Consider the following 23,139-nt stretch of genomic DNA (forward strand, 5'->3'; position numbering starts at 1 on the left):
CCTAGATGTTGACTCCTGGAGGGTGCGACTTAAGTCTTCTTTTCCAGTATCACATCCTAATAGCATATGGTTAAATGAAAGGTTTTAGAGCCAGACCTGGATCCTACCCCAGCTATCTAGTTAGCTGTATGGCATTAGGTATGGCATTTATGTATCCGTTTCTTCATTTGTACAGCTGATGCTTCAGTCTCCAACTCAAAAATAAAGTATTTAGCACAGATTTTGGCATATCTACAATACTGTTAGTACTTCCCATCATCATATCATTTAGTCCTCACAAGAAACCTAGACTCTGGCTATAATTTCCCTATTTTTCAGAAGCAGAAGACTTGCCTGAAGTTCACAGGATAATCTGGAGTTGGCTCCAAAACCCGTCCTCCGCGCCGGGTTTTCCCAAGCAGCCCTTGGGGGGGGCAGGCTCCGGTCCGGCGGCGCAAACTCCGGCGCCAGGATTTGGGTGCCGCCGCGGTGTGCGCGGGGCGGGTGGGCGGGGCCAGGCGGGGCGGGGCGGGCAGAGGAGGGAAGTTGTCGAAGTTCGAGGAGACGCCCGCCCGCCTGCCCCGGCCTCGCCTCCGGCCGCTCCCTCCGCCTCCTCCCCGCCCCGAGCCCCAGTCCGCCCGTCCTTCCTTCCCCTCTCGTGCATGATGGAAACACCATGGCTGCGGCGGCCCAGCTCTCCCTAACACAGGTAACGCCGCCAGCCCATCCGCTGGGCTCGGTCGGCCGGTGTCCCCGGTCGACCCGTTCCTCCCCCCGCCGTCAAGGGTTCACCAACCCGGGCATTTTCTCTCGGCGCCGGGCGGGGCGGCGGATAGTGAGGGCGAGAGCGTGTGTGCGTGTGTGCCGGAGGGAAGGCGCCATCCCGAGCCGGCTGCCCCGCCGCGGCAGCCGCGACCCCGCCCGGGCCGGTGGGCGCCCCCGACCCCGCCCCTCGCAGCGCGGCCGGGCTCCCCACCCCTCCGCGCCCCCGCGGAGTTGACCGTGACCCTCGCCCCGCTCAGCTGGTGCCCGGCCCCTCTCTCTCTCCACTCAGCCTTCACCCACCCGGGAAGTTTCCTCCCTCCAGGCCGGACTGTCCCAGGTGAGCGCCTGTTGAGCTCCTGCGACCAGCCTCGTCCCCCGTCCGCCCTCGGCTTCCCCAGTGAGAGTCACCTTCCCGGGCCGGACGCCCCGGGCGGCTGTCCTTTCGGAACCGGCCTGTTCTCCCTGGAGTCCGACGAAAGCCCACCCTTCCCCAGCAGTTTCTTCCAGCCTGTCTCTATTCCAGACGAGCCCCATCCGACCCAAGTGCTCGCACTGCTGGCCGCTGCCTCGTCCCCTCGGGATCAGGTGTCCTCCCGGGGCGGACCCCCAGGAGTCTTTTCCTCCTCCACTCGGCTTCCCTTCCGACCGCTGGACTTTCAGTGCATCGCTGTCCGAGCGGATCACCGGAGTGCGGGTTCCATCCGTCTTGGTGCCGGGAACGGACCCTGGAGATCACTCCTCCTGGGGGCATCTTCACCAGGATCGGTTCTCGGGGTCTACCCTCTTCCCTTTCTGTTTCCTTCCGAACCCTGCCCTTGCGCTCCCCAGGAAACCTCTCCACCTCACTCACGCTGGGGTCCTCGTTCCTCCCTCTTGGTAAAGAAAGCCAGCCACAATCTGCCCCCGTTGTCCCGGGGGCTGAGGTGGCCTGCACCTGTCAGTCCCTCCCCGCCCCTCTAACCAAAACTTCCCGGGTTTCCACTTCGCCGCCTGCGCTCTGCACAGCTGGGGGCCAGGTACTTCCCCCGGGGGCCCACCCTGGCCTTCCGTCTGCTCGGTAGTGTCTTCCCGCCACCTTGTAGTCTCCTTGGCCCGGATTTGCCAGTGCTTGTGAGACTTCAACACTGCGCTAGGAGGGTATGCATGTGGGCTGGAGAGTTTTCAGTATCGGGATCAGGAGGCTTTAGGATAGACGGGGTGAAAATTGTTCTCACCGGGAACCAGGAACCACATGTAAACATGTGTCTCGGGCAGAATAACCAGCTTCAGCTTGCAGGACTTGTCAGTCTCATACGTGCAGTCTGTTTATTTCCCAAGTTGTTTAGTGTTGCTTTTCCTACGTTGACAAGCAGGTAGTGGGGAAGAATCCTTGGACTGTGGCAATTTAATCTTGGCGGTGAATCCCTTTGGAAGGGTCCCCCTGACACCCACATTCAAGGGATGGCAGCATTGACTCTTGGGTGTTCACTTGTTATGAGGCTTGTTAGTGACTTGCATTAAACAAGATCTTGTTGGCAGGCTGTTGCCCTCTGGCTCTGTGGGCCAATTTGGGCGGGAGTTTTTCCCCTCTTGAAGATTTTGTTCCCTTGAAGACTCCTATAGATTTACTTCTTAGATGTGTTGCCTGCTTTATTCTCTCGCTGGGTAATACTATATTTTTAGTTCCTATTTATTAGCATTTGTCTCTGGAGGTTTTTCGTCAGGCTCTGTCAGTTTTATAGACAGTTAAATAATTTAAATATGTTTTTATGATTTTTATATACGTATTTAAATGTTAGCATGCACACAGAGTAAGTACTGAATTAGGAATATTATCCTAATGCATTCATTGATTCAAATAAGTCAATTTAGAATATTTTGATTTTTAAGCCATTAAGAGGCAACAAGATATTTGAAAAGGCACAAGAAAAAGAATCTTCCCAAGTGTTAATATACCCTAATGTGCCTCCTCGTTATTCAAAACTTTGCTGATTTGTGTTTTTTTGATTTGATATTTTAACTGCTTGAGGCAATAAACTGAGATAACAGTGCAATTTGGTTTCACATTCATTATTAATATGTTTATGTCAACCCTTTTCCCCAACACACACACACACACACACACACACACACAATGAGAGAGAGAGAGAGAGAGAGAGAGAGAGAGAGAGAGAGAGAGAGAGAGACAGATGTAGGTAAACTCAAGAGAAAGAGATCCTCTAGGGCAGGTTTGCCTTTTAATTCATCTCTCCTCCCTCAGTGCCCATGTGGAAGAAAGTGATTAATAACTTTGTCTTCTCTATGACTGAACATTCTAAAGGGCTCTTTGACAGTTACAAAGATTAAACAGATGCTGAAGTTAGTTTCCACCTCTGGTTATGAGATAATAATGGTTTTGGAGTAGGTTTATTCGTTCAACTAATATTTGTTAAGTCCTATCATGTGCTAGGCCCTGTACTGGGATTCTCTTGTTTATAATTTTTTTTTTTTTTTTTTTTTTTTGCCTCTGTCAAGTAAGCAAAACTGACATTTGGGGGGAAGTGTGAAAAATGTTTAATTTATTCCTTCCTTCCTCTTCCCCTGCCTGCCAACCAACCCTCCAACTCCCCAGTCACCAAAATACATGGTCATACTCCAGATTCTAGAGAGGATAGACTGTTAGAATAGTGAAATAAATGTTGGTTCAGTCCCAGCTCTGCCGAACTTAACTCAGTGTATGACAATGCATGGCGCTGAGTTAAACCTCCAGGCCTCAGTTTCCTTAGCGTCAGTATTTACTCAATGAATAGCTGTTGAGCACTCACCATGTGCTAGGAATTATTCTAGGTACTGAGGATATACTAGTGGACAAAATAAATAGCAAGCTTGGAGACAAAACTTGGAGCTTACATCTGGTAGGGGAGTTTGAATCAGCTGATCTGAGGACCTTTCCAACTAACATTCTTTTTTCTAGATCATATTCTGTGATTTGTAGGTTTAGTGGTGATTTTCCCAGGGTATTTCAGTGCTGGATAACCTTAGTTTTTTCTAATTTCAGTTGTTTACACTAGGTGTTCACTTTGATTCTTGTCAATAAGAAGTAAAACTTGAGCCCTAGCCGGCTTGGCTCAGTGGATAGAGTGTCGGCCTGCGGACTGAGGGGTCTCAAGTTCGATTCCGGCCAAGGGCATATACCTGGGTTGCGGGCTCCACCCCCAGTGGGGGTGTGCAGGAGGCAGCCGATCAATGATTCTCTCTCACCATTGATGTTTCTATCTCTCCTTCTCCCTTCCTCTCTGAAATCAATCAATAAATATATATATTTTAAAAAAAAGAAGTAAAACTTGAGAAAGACTTGTGATTTTTGCTTATGGTGATAGATTATAAAAAGATTCATAATTCTCATTAAAACATTTTACAGTTGCCCATTTCTTCTTCAAACCTGTATCCCTAATAATAACAATAACACTATTAGCTTTTTTTTTGGGTGTTACTATATGCCAAGAATTTTACTTCACTTAATCTAACATTTTACAAATGAGGAAAGTAATTTACATCAACTAGTAAGTGGTAGATCTAAGATTTGAACCAAGGTCTCTGTAGGAGGACTCCACTATACTTTTCTGTGTGCTAGATGCTTGGCATATCCAATGTTTCCTTGTATTTTTGATTCTCTATTTCAGTATATGCCCTGTTGTCCTAATTAGGTAGAAAACTTGAGGATGGAAGCCATGTCTTGTGCCTCTGAATCTTCAGTATCTTTCGTGTGTCAACTTTCATGTGGATGTATAGTAGTGCTCTTGATGATAAAGGTTTTATTTTACTGAAATAGGGATGACATGAGTATTTTATCTTATTTTTAAAAATATATTTTTATTGATTTCAGGGAGGAAGGGAAAGGGAGAGAGAGAAATATCCATGGTGAGAGAGAATCATTGGTTGGCTGCCTCCTGCACGCCCCACACTGGGGATTGAGCCTGCAACCTGGGCATGTGCCTTGACCTCCTGGTTTACAGGTCAGCGCTCAACCACTGAGCCATGCTGGCTGGGCTGATATGAGTATTTTAAATAATCTTCCAGCAGTTCAGCTTTATGCAGAGGTTTTCTTGTTTTAATTTAATAAGGATTATTTTTTTTAATAATAACAAAGTCCTTAGAATGGGATTTAAAATAATCTTAGCATGTGGTCTAAAACAATAAATGCTATAAGAATGCTTTTCCTCCTAATTCTTTTTCTTAATTGAAAGAGTGATATAACTGCATTATAGAAAGTTTGAAAATTGGAGGGGGAAAATCTATAATTTTAGTTTCTGGTATTTTATTTTAAATTTTCATTAAAAAATTATATAGTTGTGTTAATAAATATATCACCATAGTGGTTTGGTTTAACAATTATGACAGTAAATACAGGGCAGAGTATTAAAATGACAATCTAGTAGTCTCAGGAAATTTGTTCTTTCATTGAGCGGTATCTAACTGTTCTCAAAAATGGCTTGGAATGTTTAGCATTTGGGAGGAGTTGTCATAGTTAAAATTAATTAGGAACAGTTAGGTTTGTCCAATAGCAGGTCTCCCAGGAATAATGGAAGAATATTCCTCTGTTTTTACTCTTTGCAGACAGAATGATAACAGATTAACATGTAGAGAAAAAGATTGAGCATCTCTATTTAGCAACAAATCATAGTTCTAATCTCTCTCACTAATAGTCTGATTTAGGGCTCAATCTAAGGTGTTGTACTTATTTTTCAAGGAATTATATACACACTTTATATACTATTTTGTTTTGTGAGTTTTGGACTTAGTAAAATTAGAACTCTGGGAAAACCAAAAGCAGGAAAATGGCTTGGGAGAAGGGGAGCTGGGGCTGTACAGAGAGAAAGATAGGTAATCTGGTTACTTGGAGAAAGAAATGAAAAGTTAATCCAGGCAGAGTTCATTAGGCAAACCCACACCCTGGAATTTCATTTTAAAGTGGTTGAACTCTCAAGAAGATAAAATATTGTGCCTTTCATTAAAAATTATGTTTATTTAAATCATTATGTTTATTAGAAGCTTGTAATAATCTGAGGAATGTTATAATTTGAATGCTGTATTAAAGTGGAAACATTTTATTTAGACAGATGACCTAAGCTGGTTAAGCATGCATAGAAAAAAGACTGGAAGAAAAAAACCCCAAGATTTTGTAATAGCATGGTTGTAATCTTTATTTGCCTTCTTCTCAATGAGAGCACGTATTCCTTCTTTAATCAGCTGACTTAGCATTTCTCTTACAACTTTTTGAAAATGTACTCTTTTAAATTGAAGTCAATAGCGATAGGTAAAGTTAAAAAAAAATCTGTGTTCTAAGATTGCATCTACATTCGGGTTTCATCTTAAACATTCCCATCTTTTGGTTTACAGAAATTGGTCAGAAGAATGATAATAATAATTATTGTAATTGGTTTGGGGAATTTGTTTAAATTTATAATTTTGTGTTCTGCTTTATAATTTATAAAGCACTTTATGCTCTTTCATTTGATCTTGTAATAACCAATGAGCTAGGCTGTTGTTAACATCATTTCAAATTGGAGAATGCTGAGGCTCAGAATTTGTGATTTGTTTAAATTTTACAGTCAATAAATAAAAGAGCCAGTATTAACCCATATTAAAAAAATTCAAACAATACCAGTGAAAGTCTCCTTCCTGTCCTGAGCCCTCAGTCCCCTTCTTAGAGGCATTCATTCTTGCCAGTTTCTTTTGTGTGTATTTCCAGCAATAGTCTGTGATGTATATGCAAATACATATTTATGCTATATATGTACTTTTTATTTTTAGTAAACTGCATATTATTGTGTGACTCATTATCATTATTTTTAAAGCTTAATTGATTTAGATTGTTCTATACCCATGGTTGGCAAACTGTGGCTCGCGAGCCACATGCGGCTCTTTGGCCCTTTGAGTGTGGCTCTTCCACAAAATACCACGTGCGGGCGCACACGTACAGTGCGATTGAAACTTCGTGGCCCATGCGTAGAAGTCGGTATTTTGTGGAAGAGCCACACTCAAGGGGCCAAAGAGCCGCATGTGGCTCGCAAGCTGCGGTTTGCTGAGCCACAGTTTGCCGACCACTGTTCTATACCAACACACAGACCTCCTTCATTATTTTCAAAACTTTAGGATTTTCCCTTATATGAATATGCTATAATTCATTTAACTAGCCATCTAATGATGGACATTTATGCTGTTTACATTCTTTTGTTATTACCGACAGTGCTGCAGTGAATATTCTTTTTCACATCTTTTACATGTGTCTGAGTATGCGCATTAGTTTTAAATGGGTATTATTTTGATCCAAGAGATGGCTATCCTATCTAATAAAGACAGAACATGCAAATTAACCATTATTCTGTGACAAAGATGGCGGTGCCCACAGCCAATAAGGAGGAAATATGCAAATTGATGTGACAAAGATAGTGGCGGCCAGGCGGGGACGCAGGCATTCCACCCTGTCCCAGCCCCTCTGGGGCCTATGGGCAGCACGCGTGTGCAGGGGCCGGGGCTGGGTGGGACGCCTGCTATGAGCGGGGGTGTGGGGGGTGGAGGGAGCTACAGGAAGGCGGCTCCGGCCAGAGTGAAGGTGGAAGGTGGCTGCCAGAGCTAAGGTCCGGGTCCCCGGTGCCGGAGGGAAGCCGGTGCCGGCAGCCAGGGGAAGGAAGGCCTATTCTTGCACGAATCTTCGTGCATCGGGCCTCTAGTATATATATATATATATGTGTGTGTGTGTGTGTGTGTGTGTGTGTGTGTGTGTGTGTGTGTGTGTCTTCACCTGAGGATATTTTCTCCATTGATTTTTTTTTAGAGAGTGGAAGGGAGAGAGAGATCGAGATCTACATGAGAGAGACTCATTTATTGGTTGCCTTTGGCATGTGTCCAGATGGGGGTCAGGAATCAAACCCACGAACCTTTGGTCCCAGGACTTATGCTCTAACCACTGAGCAACCCTGCCAGGGCAGGATTTTTTAAAAATTTGAATAGATAATATTAATTTCTATTCAGCAACAGTGTTTGAGTGTGCCTTTTCTCCACAGCTTTATCAAAACAGTATATTATCAAACTTTTGATCATTGTCAACCTTACAAAAATGATATTTGTTAAAAGTTGACCTCATATTGTGCTTTCCTATCACATAACTGAACTTTTTAATATTTTGTCCAAGAGTAAGAAAGAAGTGAAGTGTAAGAAACATCTTTGTGATATAAATAATGCTTTCATGAATTGGAGGTGCAGTCTATAATAATAAAAGCATAATATGCTACTTATACCAGACGTCCTTCCAGAAGACCTTCTGGATGAAGCCGGTGCTGCGAGGGAAGCCCGGGTCCCGGGTACCTGCTGGTGGCCGGAGGGAAGCCTGGGTCTCAGGTGCCAGAGGGAAGCCGGTGCCGGCAGCCAGGAGAAGGAAGGCCTACTCTTGCACGAATTTCGTGCATCAGGCCTCTAGTTAAATAAAGATTGAAGCTCTTTTATTTATTTATTTATTTTAAAATATATTTTTATTTGATTTCAGAGAGGGGGAGAGAGATAGAAATAGCAATGATGAGAATCAATGATTGGCTGTCTCTTGCATACTCCCTACTGGGGATTTAGCCTACAACCCAGGCATGTGCCCTTGACTGGAATCAAACCTGGGACCCTTCAGTCTGCAGGCCAACACTCTATCCACTGAGCCAAACTGGCTAGGACAAGGTTGAAGCTCTTTTAAAAACTTGTTTTTATATAATACAAATATACAGAGAAAAGTTAGCCTCACATCCTCCCCCTTTAGATTGAGGATTTTGTAGTGGTAATTTAATGATACTAGAAGTTTTTCATCTGAAATACTCAAGCTGTTCATTGTTATTTTCAGTAAAATAAGAATTTGGCCAAGAACCTATGTTTTTTGGGAAAATTTCTATATCATAATACTTTGGATATTTTTACATCATGGTTTTTCCACCTTGGCACTGTTGACATTTTGGGCCAGGTAACTATTTGGTGTGGGGGCTCTCTTGTGCATTGTGGGATGTTTTTCCGCATCCTTATCCATGAGATTCTAGAAGCACTCCCCAGTTGGGACAATCAGAAGTATCTTCAGACACTGCCAAATGTTTCCTGAGACAAAATTGCCCCTAGTTGAGAATCACTGGTTTAAATATTTACTTTTTAAACTTAGTGATCCATTAAGGCTTATGTGAGTTACAGAAGTATAAGCTTTCTTGGACAGGGACAAGGGAATATTTTATCTTTATATTTTTACTCCTAAACCTTCCATGAGCCATGAATGACTAATAGTGCCTAGACATTGAGCTTAAAACACTTAAATGGTGAGACAGCCAGAAATTGTGAACTTAATTTTGTGTGTGATTTTTCTGCCTTTCTTAGTGCTCTTATTTTAGTTGTGGAACAATTTTATCTAGAGGGCTAAATATTAATGCAAAGATCCTGAAAGGATAACATTCTTCTGTCACTGTTAAGGGCTGATGTTAAACTCCTGATAAGCAGTAGATACTCTTAGGTGATTTACATATATTATTTCACTTAATTTTCACAGCCTTTCTACAAGTAGGAGTTAATCTTCTATATTACTTACTCAGCATTGTTGTATATAGTAGATTTGAGATTTGAATCCAGGCACATCTGTTCTCAAGCTTATTTTCAATGCTGCTTCCCGTAAATAGTCATTTACAATATTTCAGACAAATTTTGGAATGAAAATTCACATGATATTATATTCCTCTGTTGTTATGTAAAAGTAACAGATTATTCAGAGAATGGGCTTTGTGTGTGTGTGTGGGTGGGAAGAGAGAGAAAGAGAGAGAGAGAGAGAGAGAGAGAGAGGTCAATATTGGGATAATGATAGCAATAATTAATACTTATTGAGCATTTATGATATGTCAGACACTGCTTTTAGTAATCCTTATAATTTGATAATGGATCATCCTTATTATCATTGTTAACTGGATCATCCTTAATATTGTTTTACAAAAAGAGAAGACTTAGGCACAGAGGTGAAGTTGCTGCTAAGTAGTAGAGCCAGGATTATAACCCAGGTAGTGTATACAGCTCATAAATTGAATGATCTTTATTATTAAGGGCAAAATAGTTCTGATAGAACAAATTATGGTGCTGGTCCTTGGTTGTAACTGAACATATGTTCTAGGCTGCAACTTCTTATGTGAAAATCAACTTACTGCATAGACCAGCGGTTGCCAGCCAGTGGTCCACAGACCACTGGTGGTCTGTGAGGTCCTAAAGATTGGTGACCGCTGACATAGACTACATCTCTAGAAAGTGATTGTTGTACCAAGTTATAGTGAAGGGTTTTTGTAAACATGATAGAAGGTAGTTTTATATTTTGCAACCACTAGAAATCTGTAACTCATGAAAACCTAAGCCTGTCTAGGTTAGTGTACATCAGTGGTTCTCAACCTTCCTAATGCCGCGGCCCTTTAATACAGTTCCTCATGTTGTAGTGACCCCCAATTTCATTGTTACAAATTGAACATAATTAAAGCATAGTGATTAATCACAAAACAGTATGTAATTATATATGTGTTTTCCGATGGTCTTAGGCGACCCCTGTGAAAGGGTCGTTCGACCCCCAAAGGGGTCGCGACCCACAGGTTGAGAACTGCTGGTGTACATCATACCAATATTTACTTTCAAACTGATGTTCTCTCACCCTGGCCAGTTTGGCTCAGTTGGTAGGAGTGTCGTCCTGAGAATAACCTTTGATACACTGTTTGCTGAATTCCTTTTTGTGGAGTAATAAATGGTACTACATGATTGAGTTGTCTTTCTCTGATACTTTTGAGTTTTGAAATGAAACTTGGGTGATTTTTATTTAGTTTATATTTAGAATATTTTGAATGGCAAAGCAGACAGCAATAATATTCTCAGATAGGAGCAATAATGTCTAAATACTATTGTCAGTAAACTAAGTTGAGCATATTTAATTTGGCTGCAAAGGCCATTTATAATTTGTGAAGTTCACTTAGTATAGGAAATTGGCATTAAAATTCTGAGCTTGAAGATAGGATAATTTTAATTTGCTTGCAGTTTTTATCCTTTGCTGGCTGGGATGCTTTCATTCTTAGTCTGTTCTTACATTCTGTTCTGTGTTTTTCTGTTTTGTTTTGTTTTGTTTTTTCTGGCACACTTTTATGCAGGGCCTTGTAAGATTTAGGGAGTGGATTCTGGACCATCTGGCTCTTTAGAGTAGTTCAGAAACTTTATTTACTGTATTTTGAGCCAGACTTGCTTGAAATGACTTGATTTGTCTCTGTGCTTGGCAGATTTTTCTTTTATACTTTCACAATTTTTTACTAATAATTTCTTCCTTATTTTAACACAGGAATTTTACCAGTATTTTTATGTTAAGTGGACAAGATTTACTTTTTCCTATAACCTCATCAGAAAAACTCTTATAATGAAACTTTGCAAAGCATTCTATTTTTAAAATTAGTGTATATAATTGACATGACTTGTATACTTATACATGTTTAATATATTTAAAATGTTTAAAAATTGAATATTTTTAGGTACTAATTTATAGCTTTCATTTTGAGGCTAGGAAAGGAAAAGTATATTCTGCAAAATTATAAATTTACTGAGTTAATTCCTAGTACTAGTTTAAAGATATTCCATGTGTCAAAATTAATGATAATTTTTAAAACTATATCTAAATTTAGAAATATGAGCCATCAAACAACTTTAAGAAGTACTAGAGGTACTGAATTTATAAAATGTTTAAAAATTGTTTAGGTGTTAAGAGACTTTCTTTGAGCTTCCTGCCCTATTGTTTCTTTAAAAATTTTAAACTTTTTAAACAGCGTTATTGACATATAATCTGCATGTAATAGAACTTATCCATTTAAAATTTACAATTCAATGTTTTTTAGTTCATTTATAGAGGTTGCAGTTATCAGCACAGTTAATTTTAGAGCATTTTTATCACCTCAAAAAGGACCCTGTTTTCCATTTATATATATATTAGAAGCCCAGTGCACGAAAGTCGTGCACTTGGGGGGATCCTCAGCCCAGTCTGCACCCTGTCGCAGTCCAGGAGCCCTCGGGAGATATCCGACTGACGGCTTAGACTCATTCCCCATGGAGAGCGGGCCTAAGCTAGCAGATGGATGTCCTTAGTGCTGCCAGGGAGGTGGAAGAGGCTCCTGCCACTGCGCTTGCCAGCCATGAGCCTGGCTTCTGGCTGAGCAGTGCTCCCCCTATGGGAGTGCACTAACCACCAAGGGGCAGCTCCTGCTTTGAGCATCTGCCCCCTGGTGGTCAATGCATGTCATAGCGACCGGTCATTCCCCTATTCTGTTGATTTGCATATTAGCCTTTTATTATATAGGATTTAATTTTGTTCAACTGATTTAATTTTCATATTCATTGCAAGTTTATAACAGTACAATTAATTTTTGTATATTGATCTTATACCCTGCACTTTTGCTGAACTCATTTATTCTATTAATTTTTTTTAGGGGATTTCTTAGGATTTCCTATATATAAAATCATGTCATCTGAGATAGTTTTATGTCTTTCTTTCCTATCTGGATGGATGCCTTTTGTTTCTTGTTCTTGTTTACTTTCCTTGGCTAGAACCTCCAGTTCAATGTTGAATAGAAGTGTCTAGAGTGGACATTTGTTCCTAATCTTTAGGGGAAAACATGCATATATTCAGTACTTGGAAGATGCCTAGTTTAGCCATTGATATTCAGGAAAAATAGTGTTATTTGAAAGAGGTTTAATTCACATTTTGGTTATGTAGCTCAGGGGTTCTTGAACATGATTCTGTACTATCAGCATCACCTGAATACTTAGAAAGGCAAATTCTTAGACCTCACTTCAGTCCTACTCTGAATCAGAATTGGAAACTTTGGGGTGGGGGATTTACTTAGCTATTTGCTTGGTAAATGTAGTTCATATTTTTAAGAAACTAATACTACTAATGAGTAACACAAACAGGGTTTTAAGTATATGAAGCATGTAATATTCACAAAGATGAGTTACAGTAGGTATTTTCTGCTTCCTCCCTCCCTTCCTTCCTTCCTTTTTTCTTCCTCCCTTCCTTCTTTCTCCCCCCCCCCCTTTTTTTAAACATGTCGAAACAACCCAGAGAAGTTGGAAATTTTCAGTGATTTTGGGTAGTGGTTACTAGTAAAAGAGTGAGCCTTGGCATTGCACTGCATGGCTTGGAATTTAGTTCTGCCATTTATTTACTAGCTATGTGAATTTGGGCATTTATTTAATCTGTGTTTCAGGTTCTTCATGTGTAAAATGAGAGTTTAAAAATAAGAGTATCTACTTTAGAGTTGTCAAGATTAGATGAGATAATATAAGTAAAGTGCTGAGAATAGTGCCTGGCCCATAAGTGAGTCCTTAGTAAATATAAATATTTGCTATTGCAATTATTATTGACCAAGAACACCAACATGGCCCATTTCTCCTGTCTTTCATTTATATGTGTTTCTTGCTGTGCCTGAATTTCTTTTCCTCTCCTTTGCTTCATTCATTTGACAAATATTAAGTACCCACTATCTGCAAAGCACTGCTGTCTATACTATTACATACATAGTGAGTAAGACAAAGTCACTGGCCTCCTTCTAATAAAGGAAACCAACAGAAACGAACAGATATAAATGTCAGATAATGAGAAAAGCTAGGAAGAACAATAAAGCAGGGTAAGGGAAGAGAATGCTATAAGATTTTACTTTAGATAGGGTGGTTAGAAAGGCCCCTCTTAGGTTACATTTGATCAGAGATTTGAATGAAATAAGAAGTGATCCATATGAGTGTCTATGGATGTGTTCCAGATAGAGGCAACAGCAAGTGCAGGGTCCTTAAGATAGGAATGCACTTTGCAGTTGCTTGATTGTTTCCTGTTGGACTTGTTAGTGGCCCTGGCCAGGTGGCTCTTTTGGTGGGAGTGCCTTCCTGTGCAACAACAACAAAAAAAAGACTTGTAAGAGACTTCCTCAGTTTTTCCCATCTTAATTTTAAATTGATTTCAGAGAGGAAGGGAGAGAGATAGAAACATCAATGATGAGAGAAAATCATTGATTGGCTGCCTCCTGCACACCTCCTACTCGTGGGGGATAGAGCCCACAACCCGGGCATGTGCCCTTGGCCGGAATCGAACCGGGGACCCTTCAGTCCACAGGCCGACGCTCTACCCACTGAGCATAACCGGCCAGGGCTCCCATCTTAATTTGTTATATAATAATTCTGACATGACTTTTCTTCTTCTGTCTCCCTCAGGTATCTCTGATACCATAGCATCTGTGTTTGCTCTCTCTTATTGCATTTAACCACAATTTTTTTTATTGTCTGTTTTCCCCACTAGCCTCAATTCTCAAATGTGAGAAATTGTAGTTTGTTATTTTAATACTAGAGGCCCGGTGCACAGATTTGAGCATCAGTGGGGTCCCTCAGCTTGGCCTGTGCCCTCTCGCAATCTGGGACCCCTCAGGGGATGTCAGACTGCCAGTTTTGGCCTGATCCCTGCAGCCAGGCCGAGGGACCCCACCAAATCCATGCACCGGGCCTCTAGTATGCATATAAAATCTTTGGTTAATCTCTTCCTGCCCTCTCCTCTCCCCTTCCCTCTGAGATTCATCAGTCTGTTCCATGTTTCCATGCCTGTGCGTTGAGCATCTGCCCCTGTGATCAGTGCGCATCAAAGCTACCAGTTAAACGGTCGCTTAGGCTTTTATATTTATAGGTTCTCAGTATGTTGACACACAGATGTACAGTAGTAGTCCCCCTTATCTACAGGGGATACATTGTACCAGTATACGTAGTAGATGCTTGAAATGACAGATTGTACTAAATCTTACATATACTATGTTTTTTTCCTGTACACAAATACTTATAATAAAGTTTAATTTGTAAATTAGGCCCAACAATACCTAATAATAAAATAGAGCAATTATAACATCATACGGTGATAAGAGTTATGTGGTCTCTCTCTCCCAAAATATTTTATTGTACATACAGTGTGGATATGATGGACAAAGGGATGATTCACATCCCAGGCAGGCTGGAGCAGAATGGCACAAGATTTCATTACACTACTCAGAATGGTGCACAATTTAAAACATGAATTTTTCATTTCTGGAATTTTCCATTTAATATTTTGAACAGTGTTTGACCTTTGGTAACTAAAACTGTGGGAAGATTCCAAGGATATAAGGACTAGTTTCCCTTCTAGTTCCTCAGCTCTCTTGAAAATGGAGTATTAGAAAGGTGAATTCTAAATAGCTTAATTTTTGCGTGTTAATATTTCAAGAATATTTGAATGGCAAGTTATCCAGAAAATCATGTGCATCATAACACCATTTTTTTTTTATGTTCACTAGTACTGAATTGTTACTCCTCGTCTTACATTTTTAGAGAGCAAAACTAAAAAGATTTTGAGTGGTTTATTTGAAAGAATGAAATCTGTTCCATTGTCTCCTTTTCACTACCTAGACTTCTGTATTTGTTTGCCTTTATACACAGTGTTATTTCTGTCTGGACTGCCACTTTCTGTCTACCTCACAGTGGTCTTCAACATGACCTTTTCATGGGAAGTTTCAAAAAGTTGTACTCACACACCCTTCACCAGTTGTCCCTAACTATAACACCTCCTCACCTAATAGTGCAAGATCAAAACCTGGAGATTGATATTGGCACATTCACAGACCTTATCAAATACTTATTTGTGGTTTTGTATGTATATACTGTGCATGTGCAATTTTATCATGTATGGATTCATTTAACTATAACAACAATTAAGATAAACTGTTTCATCACAAAGATCTTCCATGCTACTCCTTTATAACTACTCCCTTCGTCATTTTATTAATTTATTCACTGGTTATTCTTCGTATCATTTGATCTTGTGATTAATGGAAAAAGATCGCATTATGTTTTAGAGAATGCCTTTCTATTTTTACCTTTTTTCAACATTGTACTATAACCATTTACAATAAGCCTAATACTAAAGTTTCAGTTCATATTGTGTACTATACTAGAATCAAAGGCTCTTGAAGTCATATAATGTTGCATCTTCCCCTCCACAAAATCCCCCAAAAATGAAATTAGAAAATTTATATGAAGCAACTCAACATTCATTTATCAACCTATGAATACCCAATAACCAGGGTCTCCTTTTTTTTTTTTTTTAACTACCTGGTACACTTTGGGGTTAGATTATCTCTGTGTTAACTTTTGCTAGATTATGCTGCACTAAGAAATAACTCCAAATATCAGTGTTTACAATAACAAAGATTTATTTATTGCTCACATTATAGGTTCTCTAGTAATCTATTATGGTTCTACTCCACAATTCTTTTTCATTTCAGGATCCAGGATGAAGGAGCACCCCCTATTTATGACATACTGTTCTCTTGGCAGAGAGAAAAGAGCAAGAGCTGGTGGAAACTCACAAAGCTCTTAAAACTTCTACTTGGAACTGGAACTTTCTCATATTTCATTGGCCAAAGTAAGTCACATGGCCAAGCCAACAATAGGGTATCCACAGAGAGGCACTACAAGTCACATGGCAACAGGGAGGGTTGTTAATACTCTTATAAAAGGAGAATAAATGATTAAGAATTATAATACAACCTACCAGACTGTAGGATGATATACTATGCTCTACTTTTGTAATAACTTTTTTTTTAGTAAAGCTTATTACACTTTACATGACTTTTCTTAATAAAATTAGCAGCCTCTCATCCCCCTCTTACTTTGTGACAACTGATAAGAGTTTATGATAGTTAATGATAAATAATTACTTTAAAATTCTAATAACATTAGTATTTTAAGAGGTCAGAATTTGATTTTACAACTTTAGTTTAAGTTTTCCTTGTCAAAAATTCATATGCAATTTTGCATACTGATTTAAAATTTTTGGAGTTTCATATTTTCCTCCAATTTGAAAATAGCTTTATTGTTTTACTTATAAAAGCAGGGCATGCTTATTATAAAAAAAAAAAAAACTTGCCAAAACCGGTTTGGCTCAGTGGATAGAGTGTCGGCCTGCGGACTAAAAGGTCCCAGGTTCGATTCCGGTCAAGGGCATGTACCTGGGTTGTGGGCACATCCCCAGTGGGGGATGTGCAGGAGGCGGCTGATCGATGTTTCTCTCTCATCGATGTTTCTGACTCTCTATCTCTCTCCCTTCCTCTCTGTAAAAAATCAATAAAATATATATATATATATAAAAAACTTTTCAGGGAATACAGAGTAATGTAAAGAATGTAAAAATAATTATAACCCCATTATCCAGACATAATTACTGTTAGCATTTTAGCTATACCTTTCACATTTTTTTCCTCTGTGCATTCATTATGTGTGTTGTGTATTTGTGATTTTTTAAACTCTAAAATGGTTATATTTCAGTTTAAAAAAAACAATTTTATTAAAACACACGAAAAACATTCTTTGATCATTTTGCTTGATGAGTGAATTGGCAATTTAAATGGCTTTTTCCATTCTCACTTAGCTGTATCGTATAAGTATAGTAATCAGCACAAGGTGTACTTTAGATGAGAATACTTTAATGAGCCCAGGCCTTCTCAAATGTATTTATGTAGTAACCCAACGAGTTTGTAAGGTGATGATTAATAAGGTAGTATGGAACTCAGGATTTCTTACTACTAGTATGTATGAGTTTTTTGGGGGACACTAAAAATTCAACTGGATTGTATTTAAAAAGTAACTCAGTATTGCCTGGCCAGTGTCAGTGGTTGAGCGTTGACCTATGAACCCGGAAGTCATGGTTCCATTCTGGGGCAGGGCACCTGTCTGGGTTGCAGGCTTGATCCCCAGTAGGAGGCATGCAAGAGCAGCCAATCAATTATTCTCTCTCATCATTGATATTTCTTTCCCTCTTCCTTCATCTCTGAAATAAAAAAACATATATTAAAAAACAATTAACTGATTATTTAGGGAACACATTTCATTTACTTTCTCTAGCAGAAAATTTACACCTCTACCTGTAATTTTTCATTGAAACTGGGCCATTTTTGAGAATGAAAAAGACATTTTATTTTCAATTCTGTAAATTAAAAAAAATACTTCATTTTTGGCCATCAAAATGGTTTCATTACATTGGTAGATCAGTAAAACAGTTCTATTCCAAGGTCTGTTTTCAAAAATTAAAATTAAAACATTTGTTCTGTATTACAACAAAATAAAGTCTTTACATAGGTTATCAGAATATCAGAAAACAAGCAGAATAATTATTCTTGGTAATAATCAGATTTTAAATCAATTTCTTAGTTATATCTGTCTCTAATACTTTTCTGAACAATGTAATTATTTTCCAATATAGTTTAATTAATTCTAATTTTTTCATAAAACTGCCTGCAGTATTTTTCAGTTACATTTTATGTATTGTGGTTGTTAACCCTTACAGTTGACTCTTCTCTGTAACCAGTGATATTTTTTAATTGCTAATATGCTTTCTGTACACATTATACCTGGTTAGTTCAGGAAAATTTTTACTAAATGGAGAATATTCTTAATTCTAATTTTTTTCTTACTGAAAACTATAAAGTTATCAGCCCTAATATTTTCACAGGCAGTGTCTTTTTGCCTCTACTAAAAGTACTCTTTTTGACAAATATTTTTAGAAGAATAATCTTTTCATATAAGTTGTCCCTACATATGATTATTTTACATGTTCCATGAAATTTAGATGCTGTAAAATTGTAGGCTTTCTGTAATTTCATTTCATTTCAATACAGAGTATAAATTTTTTCAGCTAAAAATAGAAATACTCTTTTGCTGGAATTCCTACAATTTATTACAAAGTATAATTATAGAATTTCAAGATTCAGTCTTTTATACTGTTTGAGCTCTCACTATTTAATTTATTTAGTTCTTTCTTTGCTTTTTTAAATTTTACTGATTTTAGAGAGAAGAAGGGAGAGAGAGAAACATCAACATGAAAGAGAAACATCAATCCATTGCCTCCTGTACACACCCTGATTAGGGATCAAACCCACCTTTTGGTGTATGGGATGATGCTCCAATCAACTGAACCACATAAGCTAGGTGTTTCCTTGATTTTAAGGGATGCATTTCAGTGTTTTGGCAAATGTAGTTTATAATAATTGCTATTTGCTAAAAGCTTCAAAGCTAAATTTTTTTGTTTTTTTTTTTTGAGCATTATTCATTGAACTTTAATCTTTGATTAAAGATTTCCAACTGATTTTGAACAAATGCAACCAATTTTTAGACTTGTTTTCAATCACATTCAATACTAATTTGCAATGTTAGTGTTTCAAAGATTCCAGTCTTTAAAATCTGATAATACCTTGCAAGTAGAGCGTACAATATTGCCATGTTGTTGTTTTTTGTATTCGATAATTTTTTTTGTCCTTAACAGTTAACTGTGGATATATGAAAACATTTGTAAATGTTGATAATTACAGCTAACTTGTTAACAGTGATGTCACTAGAGCTCCATTTTAAATAGAAATAGCCTCAAAAGTTTTATGCAAATTGTCTATCTGCTTTCTACAGAAATAGAAATTTAGTACTTAATTTTGTTTTAAATATACAATTTCTTCATTTTACCTTATTGCTACGGAAAGGGTATAGTAGATAAAAAATGATTGCCAAACAACAAAATAAATAAGCAGTTGTAGATTTATGCTCTACAATAAATTTAAAAAACCACAAAACCACCTCAAGAGTTATCAGACCTGACTCCTCCCACCTAACCTGGAATTCCCCACTGACAGCAGCTGGTGGCCTGGTGCATCTTGCAGGTCATTGAACACCACATAGCCAACAGGAGCACCAGTGGCAAATACTTTTCCTACTGTCTGGAAAGGCTGTAAGCAATTAGCAGTCTCTGGTTGCTTGCATCTGAAGATACCCAGTGGGTCTTCTGCATGCTATCCTTGAAAAGAAAGAGTTAGTTATGTTATATCTGTAGAGTCAGGAAAAGAAAGATGAAATTATCACTAGTTCTTTTTGAGATTTCATCACTTGTTCAAGTGATTAAAGCACTTACACATGATTAGCTGATATCTTTACCAGAAGCTAGATGTATACAGTTAGAAGTATACTGAATCCATCTTGGCTTATTTTAATGTGGTGATTAATAATAATTGTTCATTTAAGAAAATGAGAAATCTGAGACAAATGGTAAACTGGATGGGATACTGGGACAGCATACTGTAAATTAAGACCTTCCTGAGCAAACCATGGCATATGAGAAAGCAGCATGCTGTTGTGAAAGAGCATGGAGCTGGGAGTGGGACACACCTGCATTTAAGTCCAGTCTCTGCCATTTAAAAGCTTGGACAAGTAACTTCTTTGAGACTAGTTATATTAGGGTTCAACAGAGACAACAGGGAATGCACAGGCGCGCACACAACACACATACTGATTGGTTTTAAGGAATTGGCTAGTGTGGAGGCTGGCAAGTCCTAAATCTGCAGGGCAGCCAGCAGGATGGGGACCCAGGGAAGAATTAATGTTGAGATTCTGAAGACATCTGGAGACAGAATTCCTTCTTCCTCAGGGGACCTCATTCTTTCATCTTAAGGCTTTCAACTGATTGGATGATACCGACCCACATTATGGAGAGTAATTTGCTTTACTCAGTCTACTGATTTAAATATTAATCACATCTAAAAAAATACCTTTACAGTAACATCTAGACTGGTATTTCACCAAACAACTGGGTACCATAGCCTAGCCAAATTGACACATATAATTAGCCTTCATATTAGGTTTCCTCATTTGCAAACTAGGATGATATGTGGCTCGCAAGGATTAAGTGTGGAAGTATTTATAAAGTACTTTGCATAATATGTTCTCAAAGTAGGCACTTGGTGAATGTTGGTTTCTTAATCCAGTCTTGTACCCATTAAGACTATAGGCCATGAAAAAAAAAAAAAAAAGCCCAATCTTGATGCTTAAAAATATTTTTCTCTGTTTATCTTTGTATTTCTAACTAAGCTTTTCCTGCCCCCTCATCTATTTAATAAGCCCTGACAAATCTATCTTATAAACTTTTCTTCAAAGCATATCCTTCTTTTTTGCTATTACCAGTGTTTGGGTCTTTCCCTGGACCATTAAATTTATTTCCTAAATAGCAGTGTACATTCCATTGTACTCTTCCTTTTCACATATAACTAATCACCTAGAACTAATACGAAGTAAATAACTCCTGAATTTGTCCCCTTTTTCTATCCTCCTTTACTTTTACCATGCAGATGAAGCCCTTCATAAGTTGTCTTAAACAAAACTTTACAACCTTGTGCTTACTTTGTACCACTATTCAGAACTACTTGTGATTCTTTTCAACATAATTGAGCTTTCTGTTGCATGCATGCCTCTGTGCATGCTATTACTTGTGTATAGAATAACCCGCTCCCCCCACTCGTACTTCAAATTCCTGCACCGATATCACCCTCATAAAGCCATCCTGGACTCCCTTCCTGGTTCCAGAACACTCTTATACATTCATGTATAGGTGAACTTGTGCCTTCAAACATTGATACTCCTAAATTGCGTTTCAGGTGAGATGATAAGTCTGTTCATCAGATGACCAAGGAACCCTTTGAACTGTGGTATGAATTGAATGGCACTCCCTGACTACAGGCATTTCACATCTGCTGATAGTATCATCATTTTGTACATCCATTGGTGTATTCATTTTATTATTTTACTAGAGGCCCGGTGCATGAAATTCATGCACAAGGCGGGTGTACTTCAGCCTGGCCTGCACCCTCTCCAATTTGGGACCCCTTGGACATCCCTCTCACAATCCGGGTCCGCTGGCTCCTAACTGCTCACCTGCCTGCCTGCCTTATTGCCCCTAACCGCTTCTGTCTGCCAGCCTGATTGCCCCCAAACCACTCCCCTGCCAGCCTGATTGATGCCTCACTGCTCCCCTGATGGCCTGATTGTTCCCAACTGCCCTCCCATGCTGGCCCGATTGCCCCCAACTGCCCTCCCCTGCCAGCCTGGTCACCCCCAACTACCCTTCCCTGCCGACCTGATCGCCCACAACTGCCCTTCCCTGTAGGCCTGGTTGCCCCCAACTGCCCTCCTCTGCTGGCCTGATGGCCCCCAACTGCCCTTTCCTGCCGACCTGGTCACCCCTAACTGCCCTCCCCTGCAGGCCTGGTTGCCCCCAACTGCCCTCCCCTCCTGGCCTGATCGCCCACAACTGCCCTCCCCTGCCAGCCATTTTGTGATGACGTGAGGGCGTTGCGTGAGGGCGTTGCGTGAGGGTGCAAGGACCACCTAGGTTTTTATTAGTATAGATTGATGTGGTGTTTGAATTGTATTTATAGGTACTTTGGGCACTTGGGTATAGGGTGACTGCTTAAGGCTTTGGGCCTTTCAACTTTAAGCATTTCACCCCTAAATTGTTATATATTGGGTTCTGGGTAAAATTTTGCATGAGGAAATGAGTTTTGATGTCAAGAGTAATTTAAAAATTCTTGTTTTATTTCTTGTACCTGATTCTTAGTAATCTATATGGCTGCCTTTATTCACTCCCACTTCCCTCCCAAAAGAAACAAAACTAACTTTTTGAAATTAAGGATATTTTAATCCTGTTTATCTTTATTTTTCAAATATCTATTGAATGAATGCAAATATATTAATAGAAGTTATTGAATAGAATTTAATTTCTATTGTTTTTTTTTTTTTTTTAGTTATCAAGTGGGAATCCTGTATATGAAAAATACTATAGACAGGTAAGATTTTTGTTTGTCTTAGATTGAACATAAAATATACTTTCACCTCGATTGAATACATGCAGATAAATACATGCTGGATAAATTTGACATGTCTTATTTTCTTTCTTTTTTTTTTAATATATTTTTTATTGATTAAGATATTACATATGTGTACCCTCTACCCCCCCACCCCCCTGCTCATCCCCTCACCCCCCCGTTGTCCGTGTCCATTGGTTAGGCCTATATGCTTGCATATAAGTCCTTTGGTTGATCTTTCCCCCTTGCCCCGACCCTCCCCTACCTTCCCTCCAAGGCCCGACAGTCCAATCAATGCCTCTCCGTCTCTGGATCAGTCCTTGTTCATCAGTTTATGTTATTCATTATATTCCACAAATGAGTGAGATCCTGTGGTATTTATCTGCTCTCCAGTTCCATCCATGCTGTGGCAAATGGTAAGAGTTCCTTTTTCTTCTTCCTCTTCTTAAAGAATACCTTTCAGCATTTCATATAATGCTGGTTTGGTGGTGATGAACTCCTTTAGCTTTTTCTTATTCGTGAAGCTCTTTATCTGACCTTCCATTCTGAATGATAGCTTTGCTGGATAAAGTAATCTTGGTTGCAGGTTCTTGCTATTCATCTCTTTGAATATTTCTTGCCACTCTCTTCTGGCCTGCATGATTTCTGTTGAGAAATCAGCTGACAGTCGGATGGG

At 39.4% G+C, this 23,139-nt stretch overlaps 1 protein-coding gene across 1 annotated transcript in view; it reads left to right on the forward strand.

The window, feature by feature from the left end:
- Window positions 1-505: 505 nt before the first annotated feature.
- EPS15 (epidermal growth factor receptor pathway substrate 15) overlaps window positions 506-23,139 on the forward strand; it is a 121,049-nt gene continuing 98,415 nt past the window's right edge. The window contains exons 1-2 of the mRNA XM_081087156.1: window positions 506-688; window positions 22,404-22,445. Coding sequence (XP_080943282.1) covers window positions 656-688; window positions 22,404-22,445 — 75 coding nt within the window. The 5' untranslated portion in view covers window positions 506-655. The remainder of the gene's footprint in view (window positions 689-22,403; window positions 22,446-23,139) is intronic.

Source organism: Myotis nattereri (genome assembly GCF_964212035.1).
Source record: "Myotis nattereri genome assembly, chromosome: 3".
In the NCBI taxonomy this organism is placed as follows: Eukaryota; Metazoa; Chordata; class Mammalia; order Chiroptera; family Vespertilionidae; genus Myotis; species Myotis nattereri.